Source organism: Crocodylus siamensis, chromosome 1 (genome assembly GCF_052110815.1).
Source record: "Crocodylus siamensis isolate JL-2025a chromosome 1, ASM5211081v1, whole genome shotgun sequence".
In the NCBI taxonomy this organism is placed as follows: Eukaryota; Metazoa; Chordata; order Crocodylia; family Crocodylidae; genus Crocodylus; species Crocodylus siamensis.
Genome location: NC_143395.1, coordinates 142,960,735 through 142,980,497, shown reverse-complemented (window position 1 = coordinate 142,980,497; position 19,763 = coordinate 142,960,735). Strand labels below are relative to the sequence as shown.

Below are 19,763 nucleotides of genomic sequence, written 5' to 3'. Positions count from 1 at the left end.
GAGGCATGCAGGGAGTACTTGAGGGAGGAGCTGCAGAAGGCAGGGCCACAGGTAGTTTTATACTTCATCTCAAATATCTGGAGCAGCTGAGGTGGAGATCATGCCTACCTCTCCCTCACAGGCACTGTCAGGGTGTCGGTGGGCTCGCCTTCAAGCAGAGGTGATAGATAAGTCCCACATGGCAAGGGAGATCATGGTGGCCAGGAACTGCATGCTGCAGGGGTGACTCGTTGGGCAAGCTGAGCTCACCCACGGGTACGTGGTCACTGACAAAGGGGCAAATAAGGTCAAAGCAGTGCACAATGCCAACTTTGTTGGCATTCGCTTTGTGGCACACAAGTTCCACCTCATAGTCAGGGACACCATGACCAGCCAGCTCATTTCAAAATGCAGGAAGGTGATGGGCTACTTCCACTGGAGCAACAAACAGGGCAAGATGCTGCAGGAGAAACAGGTAGAGCTGAGCATCCCGCATCACAAAATCATGCAGGATGGGGAGACTCGGTGTAACTCCACATACCTTATGCAGGAAAGTCTTGCGGAGCAACAGAAGACCATCCATGAGATGACCTTGCTTGGGGAGACTGGAATCAGCAGCCCCCTTAACAAAACAGAGTGGGATACCATCTTCCAGATCTTGATGGTCTTCAAGCCATTCCTCGAGGCCACTGAGAGCCTCAGTGCTGGCAATGCCCTACCTAACCAAGTGATCCCCATAGTGAAGGATCTTGAGAATCAAATGGAGAAGTTCCAGGGGATCAAGGTTCCTGACTGGGGCAAGCTGCTTTCATCAGAGGTGCAGGCACTGGTGAAGATCCTGAAGGAGGGCATCAAAAAATGGCTGGATTCCTTACGGTCCAGTACAGTCCACATGCCAGCAGGCATGTGCGAACCAAGGGTGAAGGGGAGCATCTGCAGCAGCAAAACCCTCTATCACTGGACAGAGGTACTGGTGAACAGTCAGGGAGGCAGAAGGGCAGAGGTGGGAGGGTGCGGAAGAGGGGATCCACTGTCCCATACTAGCACTCCAAGCACCAGCCAATCTCCTCCACCACAGCCAATGCCAATGTGGGCCAAGGGCACCAGACCCCACCATCTGGTAGGAAGCTCAGAGGCCTCGGTGGCTACCTATCTCACCGAGGATGTGAAGCCACTGCAATGCGACCCCTTGGCCTACTGAGCAACCCACGGGTAGATGTGGTAGGATCTGCCCATGGTTGCCCAGGAACACCTGTCCTGTCCACCAACCAGTGTTCTAAGAGAGAGGGTGTTCAGCATTGCTGGTAATGTTTTGACACCCAACCGCACTTCCTTGGATTCTCGTTCAGTGGAGCACCTGGTGTTCCTGAAGGTGAGCCACTCACTGCTGGGGTTCCCCAAGCTCCACATGCAAAGTGCCACCTTCCTCACTGTGCACCTATTTCCTTTCTTTAGTTGCTTTCACTACCATTTAATGCCCGCTCTCAGAGCTGGAGGCAGCAGTTTAGTTTTTTACCAGCAAGAAGGGGAAGAACATCTCCCTGCTGAGCTCCCATGCCAGGATGTTCTTGGAGATATGAACTGGGGCTGTGGGGAAGGAAGAGGCCCCAGGTCCTGGGCATAACCTAAAACTGCACCCTGCCAGGGTCTGGAGGCCTGGTGGGACTGCCAGTGGTGCAGCAGCCCCAGAAAATGCCAGGACCATGAACCTCCCTGGTGAAAAGTGGGTAGGAGGCACCTGGTAACCACACACATGCATACACAATCCTGGCTGGGAAAAGCCCAGACCTTAAGATCTTTGAGAGCCCTGAGGCTTACTGGTTACAGTGGAGTTGTGAGGATGAGAACAGGCAGGTGGCTCAGATCTGACCTGAGGTACCTTCAACTAGTCCGTGCTGGGGCCAGGACCCAAAGTGGGGGTCAAGGGGCCAGGGGCCCACTGCAAGGAATGCACAGAGCAAGAGGCTTGGGATTCTGACTGGCCTGAAGGTGAGGCCAGGGTCTAAGGGGGAGCCAAAGTTCCCAGAGAGGGGACCACAGCTGGAGGGGGTGAAGGATGCAATGTGCAAGGCATGGGCGTCAGTGTATGGAAGGTACGGAGCTGCGGAAAAGATGTTACCTCTAGATGTCAGGGGCATAAATGCACAGCCTCCCACCTGGGTATAATCTGAATCAGTTTAGATCAAGGCGTGGCAGAAAAAAAATGGGTAGGTGGTTGGCCCAGAAACAGGTGGGTGGGCCAAGATGTAACTGGCACCAGGAAGGCCCCCTGTTACAGGCTACCATCCCTGTTACATTCATCCCACTCTGCCTTAACCCACACAAGGCAAACAAGGTTCTTTGGGTCAATCTAATATTTTTTATATTAGTTGGAGAACTATATCTTGGCAAGCTTTCTGGTTTTAAAACCCCTCACCAGGCTGAGGAAGCATCTGCATTTGGTGTGTGTGCTCTTCCTGGATGGAATGAATAGTAAAGAAGCCAGAGGCTTGGTATGCAGGCAAGAAAGTCAGCCAGTGAAAATGTAAATTTAGACATCCGAGGGTGAGAGACAGGCTGGGAGGGAGTGGGGAGGGAGGATGTAGCAGGTAAAAGTGAAGAGGTTCCTAGAGAGTCAGACGTCAGGCAGGTTACAGTACGTCATACATCCAGTGTCTATATTGAGTCCATGAGTGCATCAAGGAGGTTGATGAAGTGAAGTTCATAGGCTTATGTTTGAAAAGTGTTTTGTAAATTCCCTTTGAGGATCAGGATTGAGAGATTAGAAAGAGAGTGGTTTTCTTGTGAGTGGTTCTTATCTTTAATAGATGTCCAGTGTACATTCATTCCAGCGTGCAGTTGTTGTTTGGTCTCTCCTATGCATTTTCCATCAGGGCACTTGGTGCACTGGATGAGATACATAACATTTCTGGAGGTGCAGCTGTAAGATCCAGGAATGGTGATGGTTCTGTTGTGGGGTGTAGTAATTGTGGGGGTACTAGAAATATGTTGGCAGGTTTTGCATTTTTTATCATGGCACAGTCTGGATCCATTCGGTGCATCTTGGGTGTAGGAAGTTTGCTTCTGGTCATGAGGTCAGCGAAGTTCGGTGCTTGTTTGAATTTTAAAAACACTTTTCACAAACACACCTACGAACTTCACTTCATCAACCTCCTCAATACAAAAATTCATGGACTCAATATAGATATTGGATTTATGATACGCTATAAACTGCCTGACATCTGACTCCCCAGGTACCTCTCTACTTTTACCTGCTAAATCCCCCTCCCCTCCCCCGAGACTCTCTCTCACCCCCTAATGCCTCAATTTACATTTTCACTGATTGGATTTCTTGCCTGCATACCAGCCTCTGGCTTCTTTACTATCCATTCCATCCAGGAAGAGCACACACCAACTGCTGATGCTCCCTCAGCCTGACAAATGGTTTTTAAACCTGAAAGCTTGCCAAGATATATTTCTACAGCTATTCAGTTGGTCTAATAAAAGATATTATATCTAACTCAAAGAACCTTGACTGCCTGTTCCATAGACCAACACAGTTACAACCAGAAACCCAGTTAACACACACACGACATGAGTTTTGATGTCAACAGCTTGAAGTGCACTTTCACAGAAGCCCCTGCACCTACCTCCTTGAAACCTGGCAGGCTTCATGCCCTCAGGAGGGGCTACCACCTCTACTGTTTTCATCCAAATCTTCAAAAAAACGTCAAAGTTATAGGTATTTTAGTGATCCCCCATTATACTCTATGGCTGAATCACTGAATCGGCTGATTCAGTGGCCAAAATCTCCAGATCAAATCAGGACAGTGATTTGAATCACTGAATTGAATCACTGTCCCTCTGAATTGGCAGAATCCAAATCAAATACTTGCCACTTCAGAGAGGCCTACTCTCTTCCTATTCAACAGTATGGCTGAGGTAGGGTAGTAATAAAACCAAACCCCTGTTGCCCAAGGAAACAAAATGTTTTCCCAGAGCGAGACAATCCTCAGCCATAAATTCTAGCAAGAAAGCATAGATGTGATTGAAACACAATACTATTTGTTCCAGTAGGTCAAGACAGAGAACCATTGAGAATGGCTCCAACTTTCAGGTGGACAGGGCCTAGGTAATGACATACAGTTCTAGTACAACAATATTTATAAGATGTTCCTCCAGGCACTAAACAATCTAATCCCAACTAAGAACTAAACCAGGCTCCCCATCTAAGTGGTTTGCCCCTAATGGGACACAGTCTTACATTTCTAAAAGCTTTGAGAGAGATTCTAAGTATTGACTCATGCCTGTAATGAGGTCCTGACCTTGGGACAGAATGGCATCCCTTCCTCTGATGAGGTCAAAGAGTCCAGCTAAGAGAAATCTGCAGAATTCTGAGGTGTAGTCTAGTCAGCAAAGTAGTGCAACAGTAGAAGGATGCAAATAAGCATAGCCTGCTTCTTAAGAAATGAGAAAGAAAAGGCCAAATCAGAGAAGGAGAATAGCAGATATGCCTTGTTCAAAACTGTACAGGAAAGCATTGCAGAGGAAGTATCAAAAAAAACCCATAAAAGAAAGCAGAAGAAAAGATTTTTCATTGTTCACTGAAAAAGCAGTGTGATGACCATGAATCACTCCACTCCTGGAACTCTAAGGCTAAATTCCAGTGATTCCCTAATGAGGCCATTGCCTAAGTAAGGAAAGAAAGATCCCTTTGTGGAGAAGATCTGCAAACAATACCAAGAACAGATGGTGAAATACTTACACTTGAAAACAAGCTCTAAGGTAGAAATAAAAGGGGTTTCCACTAACTTTTCAGAGAAACATACAGAAAACAGGTCAATTTCTTTAGAGAAGAAAGACTGATACATGGAGCCTCACCCCAGCCAAGGTTCCTATAATATTATTCTATTTATGCTTTGAAATCAGCTATCTGTCCATTTTTTCATCTTGTTTCCTCCTACAAGGGATTGAAGAAATGGCAGGATTTTTAACAGCGAGCCAGAGAGATTAGGCATGGACTTTGCGTTTTAATTTGGATGGAAGTAAAGTAAAACAGAAATATGAATTACTGGTTGGAATATATAATAATGTATTGTCTTATTTTTTGTTAGAGGGATATCATACCAGTAGGCATCTATGTGGAGGGAAGCCAGGTCTTATATTGAAAACATGACACTGTAAAAGATGATTCAAATATATCTTTATCACAATTCAAATACACTTTTACTACACAACTTCACTTACCTTAAGAGGCATCTTTGCATGCTCATTTAGTAGAGGAACATCAAACACTAATCTCCTCAGTAAGTGTTGCATCATGGAAGGCCTTAGCTGGCTGCAAGCAGACAAACAGTTTCAAGGGAGTGTACAAGAATAGTCTATGTAATAAACATATTTTGCACTGAAATGACCACACAGACCAAGGACCCATGTCAGTTTGTCTACACCTCCATATTTTCCTGAATCCAGAAAGATATTCAATTTTGTGAATGATACAGCAGTTTAAAAATGTGTGGGAAGACAACAGAAAGCAAGCAATATAAAATGCGTATTAAGGGAAGCCATTATATCGTCCTATATATGTATAGTGTAGACCATACAAATGATACAAATATTTGGTGCAAATATTAGATCTATGATAGAGAAAAGCCAGCATTCTGCTACTGCATTTGGTGATCAGTATGCATATTGTAAGACACTGGAAATTGTATAATAATAAACTTTTATTGAATGGTGCCTTAAACCTGACTGCTACATATGCTAGGTGTTGAAACAGTCCCAAGCAAACATACAGCAGAGTACAGAGCATTAGCTGGAAGGACAAAACAAAAACTAATTCAAATATAGCAACTACTGTGTTTTCTTGAATATAAAATGCCCACAAATAAGTCACACACTTCTATTTTGAAAGGCAGTATGAAGATCTCCCCTTGAAAATATCAGTAGGTATGCTGTTTTCCCAGGGAAAATACAGGCAGCTGCAGTAGTGGGAGAGCAAAACATTATGGCTGCTCTAACCCCCTGGCTAGGAACAGAAATTACACAGAAACCTGTTTAAGTGATCAGGAACTGATTTAAACCTGTTACATAACAGAAGTTCAGTGCACATAAACTGCTTTCAAAATAGCCAAAACTGGTTTAAGATAAACCCTGTTTAATGTAGTTATCAGAATTAACTGATTTAAGTCAAACTGGTTTATGGAACTTCTGTCCCAGATCTCCTCCCAATTTAACTTAAATCACAGTCCTCCAGCATCCCAGGGTGCTGTGCACGCCTATACTGTGCTCTCTACTCCAGCAGAACAGGGCAGCCTTGCCCCCACCTATAAGGGGTGGGGGGGTTGGCTGTTTCAACCCAGGCAGACAGGAGGCAGGAGGATTCCCCAGTCCCTTCTTGACAAGGAAATTGGTCTGGTTCCCGACAGGGGTTGGGGAAGTAAACTCCTACTGTTGGCTTTTCCCCTGCTGAGTACAGCCTGGCTGGGGGTCAGGAGCTGGGGTGGAGAATGACATTTTTCCTCCCCATTCCCTCTCCTCAGCCAGCCTGATAGCTAGGGATGGGGTGTGGCAAGGGGATTTCTCTGGCTCCTGGCTCAGGGTGGGGGGGTAAAGCCCCCACTGCAGGCTTCCCCACAGCTGGGAGCCAGGGTGTTCACCTGGCCACATGCCTCCCAGGCTGGCTGGGAAAAGGCTCCCTCCCACTCAGCTGTGGACTCCCAGTAAGGATGTACCCAGCACAGGGGGGAAGTAGCCTGCAGTGGTGACCATTTTACTGCCCACTCCTTTCTCAGCCAGCCTGTTGGTGGAGGAGGGGACATGGCTGGGTGATCGCCACAGCTTTCAGCTGCAGGAAAGCCCACAGCGAGGGCTTTACTCCCCCCTGCTCAACTCAGGAGCTGGGGTGATCACAAGGCAATGCCCACTCCTTGGCTAGCAGACTGGCTAAGGAGGAAGTAGTAAGGGAAAAAAGGCTTCCGCTGAGGGCTTCTTCCCCCTCCTTGCACCCAGCACAGCCTGGCTGGAGGTTCAGAGCCGGACGGAGAGGAGGCATTTCCCCCCACCACTCCCTTCTCAGCCAACCAAGGAGGGAGCATGGCTGAGCGATTCGTCCAGCTCCCACCTCTGCGTCTGGGGGTGGCGGGGGGGAAGAGAGGGAGAAATGCCCCACTGGAGGCTTCTCACTTCCTCTTTCCCCCACACCGGGGACACCCTGGCTGGGGGCCCAGTGCAGAGTTGGGCTGGTCCAGACTGGGAGGCAAAGGGAGAAGAGAGAAATGCCCCACTGGGAGCTTCCCCCTTTCCCCAGTGCCAGAGACACCCCAGCTGGGGGCCTGGTGTCGGGGAGGGTTCCCCCCACATCCCCTCCTGAGATGACTGGAGGCTGAAGAGGAGGCAAGGCTAGGGGAATCATTTGTGTTCAGCTCTCTGAAGTGGCCAGCAGGCTGTGAGGCATGCTCTATCACCCCTTCCCACCTGGTATAGGGCACTCCAGTGGTCTAGTTGCCTTTCTGGTTCAAAAAGTGAACATGCTCCCGACCCACAGTCCCCTGGCACCCCCCACTCCCAAGACACAGCCACCCCAGCCCTGTCAGTGCCTCTCACTCCTGACCCACAGCCCCCTGCCCCCCCAGCCCTGCTGGTCCCCTTCACTCCCAACCTTCAGTCCCCTTAGTCCCCCCAGCCCTGCAGCATATCCCAGCCACTTGTTCCTGCTTGCAAGGACACAGGCCACCGTACCTGTGGCCCAGCCATGCATCTCAATGCTGCCCCCAAAGGGCCCCCCCCTGCCCCTGTTGGAAGGGCAGGTGCCTCTCACCTACCTCCCCTTCCCTCCCCTGCTGCAGCCCCCGCACCCAGACAGCTTCCCCCAGTGCTGGCAGGCACCTGCCCGTCCCCCCCGACACACCCATCCCCTCCCCACACCCCTGCCACACACACAACCTCACATCCCAGACAGTCCCCAAGCCCTAGCCCTCCAACACCCAACCCCCATAGACTTACCTGCATGCAGCTGCTGATGCTGCTCTCACCACCCTGCCAGGCTGCATGCCAGCCACATTCGTGTGTACATGCAGACACATGTGATGCCTGCTGCCTCCAGTCACCTTCCCCCCACTCCCCTAAGCCCCAAGCAGCATCTTGTTAGGGCAAGCCAGGAACTACTGGGAAAAACTTCCGTGTTGAGCAGAGCAAAATCCCAGACATTTGATCATATTTCAAAAATAAACAAACACCCGGATGGAGATTGGAGGACTCAAAAAGAGGACATGTCTGGGAAAACATGTATGTATGGTAACCCTAACTGTGCCACTCCCTGTGCAGAATATACAGAGTTATTTTCTCTCTCCCCTGGCAGAGAGTCAACCTGCAGAACCTCCTATTACTGTATTTTCTTATTTAAAACACACACCACTATTTCCAGCAGATTGGGAGGGCGGAAGGGTACATGTTATATGCAAGAAAATAAGGTAAACTATAATATAAATATGGTAATTTATAGAATTAGTATGCAGTATAAAGAATTGCAGGACACTACTTTTATTCCCTATCAATCTCAAAGGAGTTTGTATTATTGTACTGTGAATCAACATGTGCTGTTTAAAATACCATTGACAAGTGTCATTTCTATGCTGTGCCAGTAATATATTATTAAAATCCAGAAGGGGTCAAGTGCTCTAAAGTGCACAAATCCCATTGATGTAGGTTCCTCAGTGCCTAATCAAATTCTGAAAATGAGATTTGGATGCTTTGAAAATGTTACATAGGGGCCACTGTGTTCAAGACTGCATAAACCCAACATGGAAGAATAAGATGGTAGGTGGGTAAAGCATTCTGACGGTGAGGAGGAAAGTGCAGAGGGAAAGTGCAGATCTCAGAAGCACAGAGCCAGAGAGGTTCCTCTTTCACTGCCAAAAAGAAGGCAGCTTCTGGTAGGTTTCCGTTATTTACCCTGGTTTGGGCCTCTCCAAGAGGATTAAACACTGTTGGGACAACCTGAATACAGAGCTGACTGGCTTAGCTAAGGAAGCTGGATAAGTGACCTGCTTACAGCGAGCTTATATGATATTAATGGGCAGTTTAACACAATTTAAAGTTTAACACATTCACAGAGAAATCTAACCTTTTATATTAATTCAGCAATGAACCAATTGTACTAATCTACAATATTTAAATGTTTCTAAAAATGACACCATTCTATAGTCATAATTCTGTACTTATGGAGCTTTATGTATGCAGTCCTGCCCCTTTGTTACCTGCTTAGATTTTATTAAGAAGCATCTGTAATAAAAAAAATAACTAACTGCATATATTTTTAACTATTATCTATAGAACCTGACTGAAGTCAAATGTGTACTTCCTTCTCAGCCTCTCGGGGGCTAAGATCAAGTTATCTTTCTTAAATGCTAGTGAAAAAAAGGAACAGTCTAGAATGTAACATATTATATTAACTAAAATGCATAGCCATCCTACTGATAAAAGGCAACATGCAGTCAGGCATTCTTTGATCAGGTCCTGCAAATATCACATCTCAACAGATCATATTTCTGTTCAGTCAGGAATTTTTGCTTACCCACAAATGGAGAGTAAACATTCTTCAATGGAGTCCCTCTGAGCTTTGGTAAGAGAGCAGCCCTTTGAAAGTCTGTATACAGTATGTAATAAGGAATCTATAAGAGAAGCATGGTGCTCTGTGCCAGCAAAAAGAGGAGCACATCTGGTCAACAAAGGCAACACTGCAGTGCAAAGGTATCGATTCAGAGCTAAAGCCATGTCGGTAGCACTCAGAGCAGCCTATGAAATAAATTGGACAAAACTTAATTAGCGTTATGGGGTAAATACTGTTATAACAGAAAAAAACTACTTCTTTTCTATTGTTGCTTTTATGGAAGATGAACGGAGGAACTCATACAAAAACACAAAGATCTCAAGGCACTCAAGAATGCCACTGCATCCTGGTTAAGAATTCCACTAATATATGCTTCGGTACAGTCTCCCTGTGCAATCTCCTATATTTAGTCACTTACTACTTTAAAAAAACACAACGAAAAGCCCTTTTAAAAATTGTTCAGACATTTTCTAAAAGACAAAAAATAGTTACAATATTTTATCTGTTTTAAAATGGAATTTTATACACACTGTTCTATATAATTTGTGGAAATGATCTGAACTCAGGTTGCAAAATTTAAATAATATCCAGGACATTTTAATATAGAGTATTTGATAGCCTTTAGAAAGATGGGCACTGCTTGCAAATTCAGACTTAGATTTGTATTTTAAATACATCCCATATTCAGGCACAAGATAAAGCTCACATATGCACATAAGGTATTCAACATAGCTCTTTTGATATTACTTAAGTGTAGAACCTCCTGGAAAAAAGCGGGACTTCAGACTTCATGAATGTGCATTAAGGATGCTGAACATACAAATTTGATGTTGATGAGTGTCCCTCTCAGCCTAAGTTTCTTCTGCTAAACCTACAAGCCCTATAAAGCTGAAACATCCATGAAGATTCACTTCTGAGAATGCAAGCCTGTGCATCACAGCTTCAGTCCATCTAATCCTAACTTAGCTAGCCATTGAACTAAAGGAAACCTCCACAAATGTTACAGTTAAAAACTTATTTTTTTATTAAAGTAAGCTTACACAGGAGAGAATTTCAAATGTGCCAAAATGGCAGAAGTATATTGCCTGGCATCTATGCTCTTTTCTATTGCCAGAGTAACTGTACATGGGCTTTATCTTGTAACTTTGAACATAAGCAATCTGAAGATACATTCTCAGTCACATGCTCCATAAACAACTGATTTTAGATCCAGGATCAAGGCCTCAGAAGACCTCTTGCCAAAAAGAGGCCCTGTGCCTCTCATCCGTGGGCCTAGGCTCAAAGCTAGAAATGCTCTCTAAAATGAGCATTACTCTAGGGAATATAGTTTACAAGATGCTCTCAAAGTTTGGCAACACCAGAAAGCCCATCCAGTCAGTGCAAATATCAAGGGGCTACTCGATGTTCAGCTAAAGCTGAAACATACTTTCTGTTTGTGCAGCAATTTAGATACCCCATGACAAGATAAAGAAACAGAAAATCAATTGGTTTAATTTTTTACCGTGTCTAAGGAAGCAGCAGCACGGAGATCCGGCAGAAAGCCAACTTCGAGCAGATGCAGAAGGAAATCCTGGTCCTCAATTCCATAGACCCTGTCAAGGAACAAAACCATGGCTGCCTTGTGATCTGGGCAAAACCCCGCAGACATGTCAGGTTCCACCACAGTACCATCTAAAAGGAAGAAATAAGACTTCAGTAATAGGGATCAACCTGCACAGATATACTAGATCACCATATTACTCCTTGTGAGGAGTACTGTTAATACTGGAACATTTTTCCAAGTGATTTTATTATGCAAAGTTCATAAGTAAATAAATAAAATGAATAAAGCAACTTAAATCCTGATAAATTCTAAGTGCTCTGTCTCATTTATTTTGATAGTGCCAAAGCAGATGACACTTTTAGACTATAGGAAATAACACACAATACATTAAAGTGTTGATTGAACTAACATTCCATAAAGGGAACAGACAGCCAATAGCAGAATAAATCTGAATAATGGTCTCTGAAATATGGCACTGGTAAAAATGTGGGATAAATACTGCAAAGAACAAGAGATCACATGAATAAGATGATCTCAGAAAGGACAATTTATCAGAAGATCTTAAAAATATATAGAAATTCTGAGCTATGTTTAAGATCTCTTTACAGCTATAGAGAAGAAAGTATAAGTAAAACCATATAGTTGAAAACTAGAAACATTTCACTTTAAAACTTTGTGTAACCCAAATAATCCTTTGTGAGTCTGAGTGCCTGTTTAGCAAGTGCCATTGAGCTTTTGCTTCAGTCTGTAACATATTAATATTATTTGAAATGTAAATTAGCATTGTTTTAAACATCAAGACTGGATTAGAATTACTCTTCTGCTGAAATGACCCAGCCTGTACATTTGCACATTCCAGCACTATAATGATACAGCTAAGAAGTATAGGCAGTCCTTGACTTACAATGTTTTGAGTTACAACGTTTTGTGCTTACAACATTTCTAAATTGACACCCTGTTTCAACTTTCTGATGTCAGTTTCAACTTTACAATGCTTGATCTGATATGATGCCATGCCAGCGAACAAGTCATTGTGTCACCCATCTCCCTGGAGAACATCTGTCCAAACTTCCTTGGACACTTTCTTTAAGAAAGCAGACAAGACTCCAGAAAAACCTGCAGCTAAGAACCCTTCAAAAAGTCCAGCAAAGTTGCCTCAAAGAAGTCCTTCCAAATCAATATGATTGCTATTTGCAATATAAATATATTAATGTAGATATATTAGTCATCTATAATTGATTGAGTACAATATTCTGGGGTATTTTTGGTGAAAATAGGGCGTCAGGCCTTGGCTCAGGAACCAATTTATAACATCATTTCCTATGGGAAAATCAGTTCCGAGTTACAATGTTTTGACTTAAGACGCAGCTTTCAGGAACCAATTGTGTCATAAGTCTGAGGACTGCCTGTACTACCAAAGAGGAGGTATACCTTTCCCCTTGATACAAATGCTCAATTAGGACTCACTGAAGCAGTGAGCTTCCTGTAGGCAAACTCATGAGCCAACAAAAAAACTGAATAACTTCTAGCTGCCCAGAAAGAGCTCATTGTTAATCAGTTATTACATTCAGTTCTGCTAACAACAGAAAACTGGATTCATCTACCAGGCAGAGATGGAGAGTTAATTTTATTTCTTTTTTTTTCCCCCCCACTAAAAAAGAGAGAGAGAAAAATGCATTTTCCTGATTTTTTAAAAAGTTTTAACATATTCTTTATGTCTGTTTTTATTATTTTGCAAAAGAAAAAGGCATAAATTGAAACCTGTAAAACCACAAACCTCTAAAAACTGAAAAATTTTTCCCTAAAACAAAATAGTGAAATGAACAATAACAATTTATCTATTTGTTCTCTAAGTTGGGATAGCATCACAACACTAGTAGTGCTTTTCTTTCAGCAGAAGTAAAATGGAAGGGGACATAGGGCATCTATACACATTCTCCAGGGTGCAAGGAGGAGGCCCTTTAATTACAGCAGCTCAGAAAGCCTCTTTAATTAAAGCGCCAGCACCGATAAGCCTTCTGTGCTTCAAAATAGTGAAAGAGGCACCTTAACTAAAGCTTCCATGCAATGAGCTTTAGTTAAAGCACCCCAGCCACCATTTTGAAGTACAGGGATGCTGAATAGACATGACATGGAAGCTGCTGGAGCATGCTAATTAGCAAGCTCCAGCACATTCAATTAATATATAGCTTTGTGACACTTAACCAAATGTCTCCACTACAAGGGATGAAAGTGCTTCTAGTGATATCACTTAGACAAAGTATTAGTGTTGTATCATTCTGAAGGTCTAGACTATAAAACAGCTCTAAATTAAATGGGAAAAATACAGAAATTATCTTTAATGTGCCAGCAATGAGACTGATAAAACACTGACATGGAATTTTAGTTGAAATGGTTAAACTAAAAAAAAGTAATGGATTACTTCTATAACTGCTAGATAGAAACAGCCTCCTCCCTCTATTAAAAAAACAAAACCCCAAAACAGGCTAGTAAACAGTGGAAACCATTGAGGGCACAAAGAAGTTCCTTAAGGCAAAAGAGTGCCTTTACAACTGGGGTATGATATAGCCCATGGGCTGGACCTGGCCACTAGGCTCCCAAGAGGCTAGATACTGGTGGCAGAGGAGCAGAGGCAATGTTAATTACAATAGCAATTAATACTGCTGACACGCGTCCTGCCATCACATTTCTAGATCTGTGGGGAGCTCCATGGTCTAGATGACACAGCCCCATGTGCCAGACTGGGCCCATTGACCGGCCCTGTGTCACTCATATGACAGGTGTTGTATAGGCACTGGCACATTTCATGCTAGTTATTTTGCTTAACTCCTTGTTTTTGTTAGCCTGCTCTAGTTTCCCAAAGGGCTTAAATCTTCTCACTTTGTTGCTCTTCCTTAGGACAACTCTGGTCTCAATGATGATCTCACTGAAATCAGTGGGTCATTATCCATCATTATCTACGACATCCAAAAATGTAGTATGAATTTTGTAGTGCACATTAAAAAAACATTAATTTCCAGCGAATATGGAAGGAAATATTGATACAAACATCCAACCAAAAGAACAGAAGGTGGGGGAAGAAACAACTGAACAGCAGTCTTCTTACCTTTCACTATTGTTGGCATGTGGAAAGGAATGCTAATTACACCCACCAAGTCTTCCAATGGAATCAAAGACCGCAGTATTGACCTGATCCTAATAGCTTCCCCTTTGCCAGCATGGATTAGCTAAGTGAAAGCATACAATAAAAAGAAAAATCATTAAGCATTTTTCTCGCACACCTGCATCTATCTTTGCCTGCACCCCCTAGAAAGCTTCTGAGGTACATATTTATAAGAGTAAATATGAGTCAGAGTAAAACTACACTGAAGAATATACATTTTGCACAATTTATATGTTCTTTGTTGTCACATTGATTCCAACTGATAGATTCTAGAACTGTGGAATTTTTATTATTTGGGAAGAATGATTTCATTTTCAATATTAAATGATGGGACACCTGGGGAACAACACAAGGTGCACACATGTAATAGGCCTAATGCAAAAAGCCCCTTGAACAGGTAATGAGCTTAGTTATCTTGTCATCAGCTTCACTATCCTAACCTGGTCCACAGCTCATTCAGGTGGCCAGGAACTTTTAAAAAGATCAGGGCACAGTGTTTCTATATCTAACAAATAATAATAATAATAATAATATACCTCTCACATCAGATAATTTATAATAAGGATGACCTAAATATTTGAGGACTTTAACAATCTGACATTTAGTTCAAGTTTCAAATGAATCTGGAAATATTTGTCAATGCAAGGGAGAAAACTTGCAAAATTTAGTGTAACTTTGACAGAAATGGTGTCAAATTATGAATTAAAAAAAAGGGTCTTAGATAACATTTCCTAACCCCATCTTCATTCATCTATTATTTCTGTTCATAATTCAAAATCCAACATAAGAAAGAGTTAGGTAAATAATTGAGTATAGAGATAATTCTGTTAAACGTACTGGGACTACTCCCACACACAAAAAAATCCTATATTCTTTGAAGGACTAGATGTTAAGTTTGTAGGCCCTTTGGGGTTTTGAGGCAGAGACCATCTTTGTACAATAATATGCATTTGTTCAAGGCCTAATGCTATGATTTCCCAACCCTTGATTGGTATCTTTAGTGCAAATACACACATCAAGATGAAAAACTACTTTCTCTCTCATAACAGAACTGATTCTTAATATGTTGATCAGATAAAATACTGTTTTTCCTTTTCTATGAATCAAATAATTTGTTAAAAATATATACCAAGAGAGTAAAAAATAATGCTGCTTAAGACTTATTTTACAATCATGCAAAAAGAAGGAAAGTTTGAGTACTTTGATGGGCTACCCACACTGTGCTGCCATCTGAGAAAATCGAGTTCACAAACAACTTCTGGACCCTCTCAAGAAAAGCAACAGGAAAATTAATGGATTGGTTTTTGTTTTCTGAAAGGAGCGATATAAGCTTCCTTCTATGCTTCTATTTCTTTTTTCTTGTTACACTTTTCAAGAGTGGATCAGTAGCAATGACAGGAAAAGGAAAAACAAGGGGATCTCTGGCATTCTTACAAGATGAAAACGTAGAGGCCCCTGTACAACTGAAAGTACAGAGGGGTGTAACAATCAGGAGAGGATCCAAAGGAGGTGTGAGGGCACAGCAGCAACCCCCATTTCATCCCACACCATGGGGGCAGCAGCCAAAGCAGCAGCCAAAGAGTTCTGTTTAGTCCCAAAGCAGGTAAGATGCTTCCATCCTGCTCTTGACACCTGCTCCCTTCCCCTCCATGCTCAGTGGCACCTTCTTTCCATCTGTTCCCCCTGTCTCCTGCCCACTGGCTGCCACCTCCTAACTGACCTGGGATAAAATGGGGCTCCAGAGTCATTCCAGCCACAGTCCAGCTGGGCTATGCAGGGAGTCAGACTCAGCCAGGGACAGGGAGGTTCCCCTTTCCTTGCCTGTCCCCTGGGAGATTCCCCACCAGCTCAGGGAGGGAGAATCTGTCCGCTGCCACTATTGTCCCCAGCCAAGCCTAGGTCCCTGCACAGCCACTCCCTGAAGCCCTGCAGGGAAGGGGCAGCTGACAGAGGCAATGGCAGGTGGGTCTTTCCTTCCTGTGCCTAAAGGCATAAGTAGAGGGGAGAGGGGGAAGAGAAAGGAGGTCCCACTGATGGGGTGCCAAGAGCAGGAGGGGAGATTCTTACCAGATTCAAGTCCCTGGCTGCTTATACCTCATTGTAGTCTGTCTGGTCTGTTTGTGGCTGGAAACAGAGGGTGCAGCACCAGTCAGTGTTCCTTCACCTCTCTTTCCAAAATCCTGGATCTGCTTATGGTAACACTTGAAACATTTCCAAGGGAAACATACTGGGAAACAGTTTGAAAAGGAAACCTTTCAGCCAGGATGTAGAAGTATGTTCCCTGTGCCATTCCCTAATTGTAAAATTTTAAAATACTGCAGCTTCCTCTAGCACCAGCCAAGGGGTGTTAGAGCAGGATGCAGTGACCTGCAACTGCTCTCAGTCCCTTCACTCCTTTGTTTTCTGACAGGGATCATACGTAGAGGGGAAAGAAGAGCAGACAGCCAAAGAGGAGGAGGAGGTTCCCCAAGCCTCTCCCTCCCACCTTGGAGATAAGGGGTAGAGGGGATTGGGGCTTGAGGTCCTAGTTCTGGCACAGGTCTGGCAAGGGAACTGGAAGGGTATAAGCCTGACTCTAGGTCCCATGCAACTCTTATGTGTTGCCCCCATTCAGGTGTAAACAAAAGTAAAACGCTTCAAATAGTACCTCATTTCAAGAGGTACTATTGCAAAACATTTCAACCACTTCTAGAATTCTGATTTGCTATGTAGATTCTAAGGGCAAAATTTGCCTATACACAGATTTTAGGAAATCTTTATAGCCAATATTAATCTCTCAGTTCCTTAATCATTTTCATCAAAATGATCTCATGTTTAAATACTGCACTGACCATTGCTTCAAAAAAGTAAAAATCCAGTTGTCTAGACCATCAAGCTATCAACAAGAAAGTAGCTCTACTGGACAGTATTTGAAGAAACAAGACTTACGTGCATTTCAGGGGCACAGCGTCCTAAGAGGTCAATCAAAGCAGCATAAAATGTCATGATGGCATTTCCCATGTGGATTGTATCATCTTCTTGTTCTTCCATCTCACTTGTGTTTATTTATTTGTTAATGGAAACAAAATATGAAATATAAAGCAATACATCAGCAATAAAAATCGACAGAAGCTGGGAGGGTGAGGGAACAGAATCTGCTCACAATTACAGCTAAATCTTGGGTGAGTTCACTGCCTTCAGCTTGCCATGAGATTAATTTAGAACAAAACTATATTGCCATATCTAGTACTATTTATTCTCTATTGTTGCAATTTCAAGTATATTTTTCAACTCATTGGGCACAGAAAATAAGTACCTAGAAAACAGAGGTCTTCTTGCATTTTAATGCCTGAGGTACCTAACCTAATACAATGCTACTTTACATCCTCCTTTTTAGTAATGTGTAGCAGGAGATTCCACTGAGCCCTCTAGTATTTGGAGGAAACATTTGGGAAAGTACAGACTACATGCAGCACCTATTTTCCTTCAGAACAGGAGACTGATTCCTACTTATCTGACTGACAAACAACAGGAAAGAATCCTAAAAGAGAACCAAGATTTGATAACCAGTTGCCTGGTTGGTAACTCTGAGTTAAGGCAGAGACGGTGGCAGCTGGCAGAAGATACACCTCCTATAGAACTTAAAGAAGAAGGGAAGGATATTTTCTTCCCATGCAGTGAACTAGATTATGTGATAATAGTTTGAGAACAGACTAAGAACAGGCATAATGAATTGGAAAAATGAGATTGAGCAAAAAAGCATAAGTTAGTTAAATTGCTCTCTTGCACTTACAGGGTTTTACAGGATCCATTACTAGGGGAAGGTCCATCTCTGGTAGGATCTTCTGATATTTTTATAGCTTCCTCCATGGCGGCAAGTAAACCGTTGCCTCCTTCACCTCTCAGCGCTGGACCAAAGCACTCGGGGCGACGAATAAGCAGCCTGACCACAACATTAGCATTCTCTTCAACACTCTCTCCTATCATATGACAGGTGGGGGAGGGAAAGGGGAAGAATGACAATTCAAGATAATACAAATTCAGTACAATTCTGAGAAATGATCAGATAAAAGTTCATGATGAAGACGTGTCATGTCTACATCAGTACAATGTAGACTGTAATTAAACACCAAAGACAATTTCAATTTTGCTCAGTTACATAATAAACAAGGAGAAGTATGACATTTTGTAATACCACTGAGAAGAAGCAAAGATGATTAGTATTTTCATATTTAAATCCTTTGATTCTGGCTGCTGTTCAGTTTAAAATGTGTAAAAAGGTTCTCTATTGTCTTGATTTCCGCATCATTAAAATTTACTTGATATTGTGAAGTCAGAAAAAGATAAGAAGAGCCTGATTATATATTACTTTCACCATAAAAGTGATTAAATAAAAAAGACATAAAAATAACACAGATGCTATATACCTACGCTGAAGTTTGCACTCGTGTCAGAAGGCTGTCCATGTACCAAAAAAGCAAGTAAATACTGAAATCAGGCCCCATATGTAGTAGTGTAATGAGGGCAGAAAGAGTAGGGTGCCCACCCTGGGTGCTGACTAGGTAGGAGTGCCAGAATTGCTCTCATGGGGTCTTTGCCATTGCAGGGGGCAGCCCCATGCTGTCCTGCCAGGTTGTAAGAGCAAGACAGTGCCACACCATGCAGTATATCTGGCAAGTGAAGGGAGGGGGTGTTAATGGAATTGTGGGAGCCTTTGCCAGAGCAGGCATAGTCCTGCACCCAATTTATATGTATTGGTGGAGGTGGGGCAGGAAAAGGAAGAAGTGAATGGGGCACCAGGATCAGCTCCCAGGGACCCCACTCACAGAGCTCCTAATGCCTGAGTGGAGCTGATGTTGCTACTGCAGCAGCAACAGCATTGCCTTCCACCCCAGTCTACAGTAGTCACTATACCGCAAACCTAACCCCAAATATGCAATGAGCTCACTGTGCCCCTGCTTGCAATGGTCCTAATAATAGTGTTTTAGCTCTATTCCACCATGAATTTTGCCACATGGGCAAAATTTTGGAAACTGTTTAAGACTGGAAACAGATATTACCTTCATGCCACCACAGACATTTTTATGGTGGCAGAAAGCAACAGCAAATAGATGTCCATACAGTTGTTGGTGCCACAATGCGTCTGTGACAAAGGGTATTTGTCACTAGTGTGTAGCTTTATAGCTTTGGACATCCATTTGCTTTATGTCAGGAGAGAACAGGCAGCCAGACCTGCTTGAACTCTGCAGTCACCCTGGTCAAGCACTCTCTGGGCTTGAGGGAACTGGTCCTGCATCCCTAGGAATTCCTGCACAGAATCAGCCACTCAAGCCCCTGCCTGGCTTTTCTTGCTTCTAGATACATGCCCTGGCAATCTCTGGGGTGTCTCTGGAAGCATGAAAAGTTGGGTTATCCAGCTTCCAGAGATGAGCCCCCAAAATTACAGGGAGTTAATCTCTGGAAGTGGGGAACTCCAGCTTTCCCCACTTCTAAAGATGCACTAGGAGATG

At 43.4% G+C, this 19,763-nt stretch overlaps 1 protein-coding gene across 1 annotated transcript in view; it reads right to left on the bottom strand.

The window, feature by feature from the left end:
• RYR2 (ryanodine receptor 2) overlaps positions 1 to 19,763 on the bottom strand; it is an 830,495-nt gene that overhangs the window by 214,230 nt on the left and 596,502 nt on the right. The window contains exons 44-49 of the mRNA XM_090044772.1: positions 18,047 to 18,233; positions 17,203 to 17,308; positions 14,218 to 14,338; positions 11,070 to 11,239; positions 9,533 to 9,753; positions 5,206 to 5,296 (exon numbers count right to left, since the gene is read on the bottom strand). Coding sequence (XP_089900898.1) covers positions 5,206 to 5,296; positions 9,533 to 9,753; positions 11,070 to 11,239; positions 14,218 to 14,338; positions 17,203 to 17,308; positions 18,047 to 18,233 — 896 coding nt within the window. The remainder of the gene's footprint in view (positions 1 to 5,205; positions 5,297 to 9,532; positions 9,754 to 11,069; positions 11,240 to 14,217; positions 14,339 to 17,202; positions 17,309 to 18,046; positions 18,234 to 19,763) is intronic.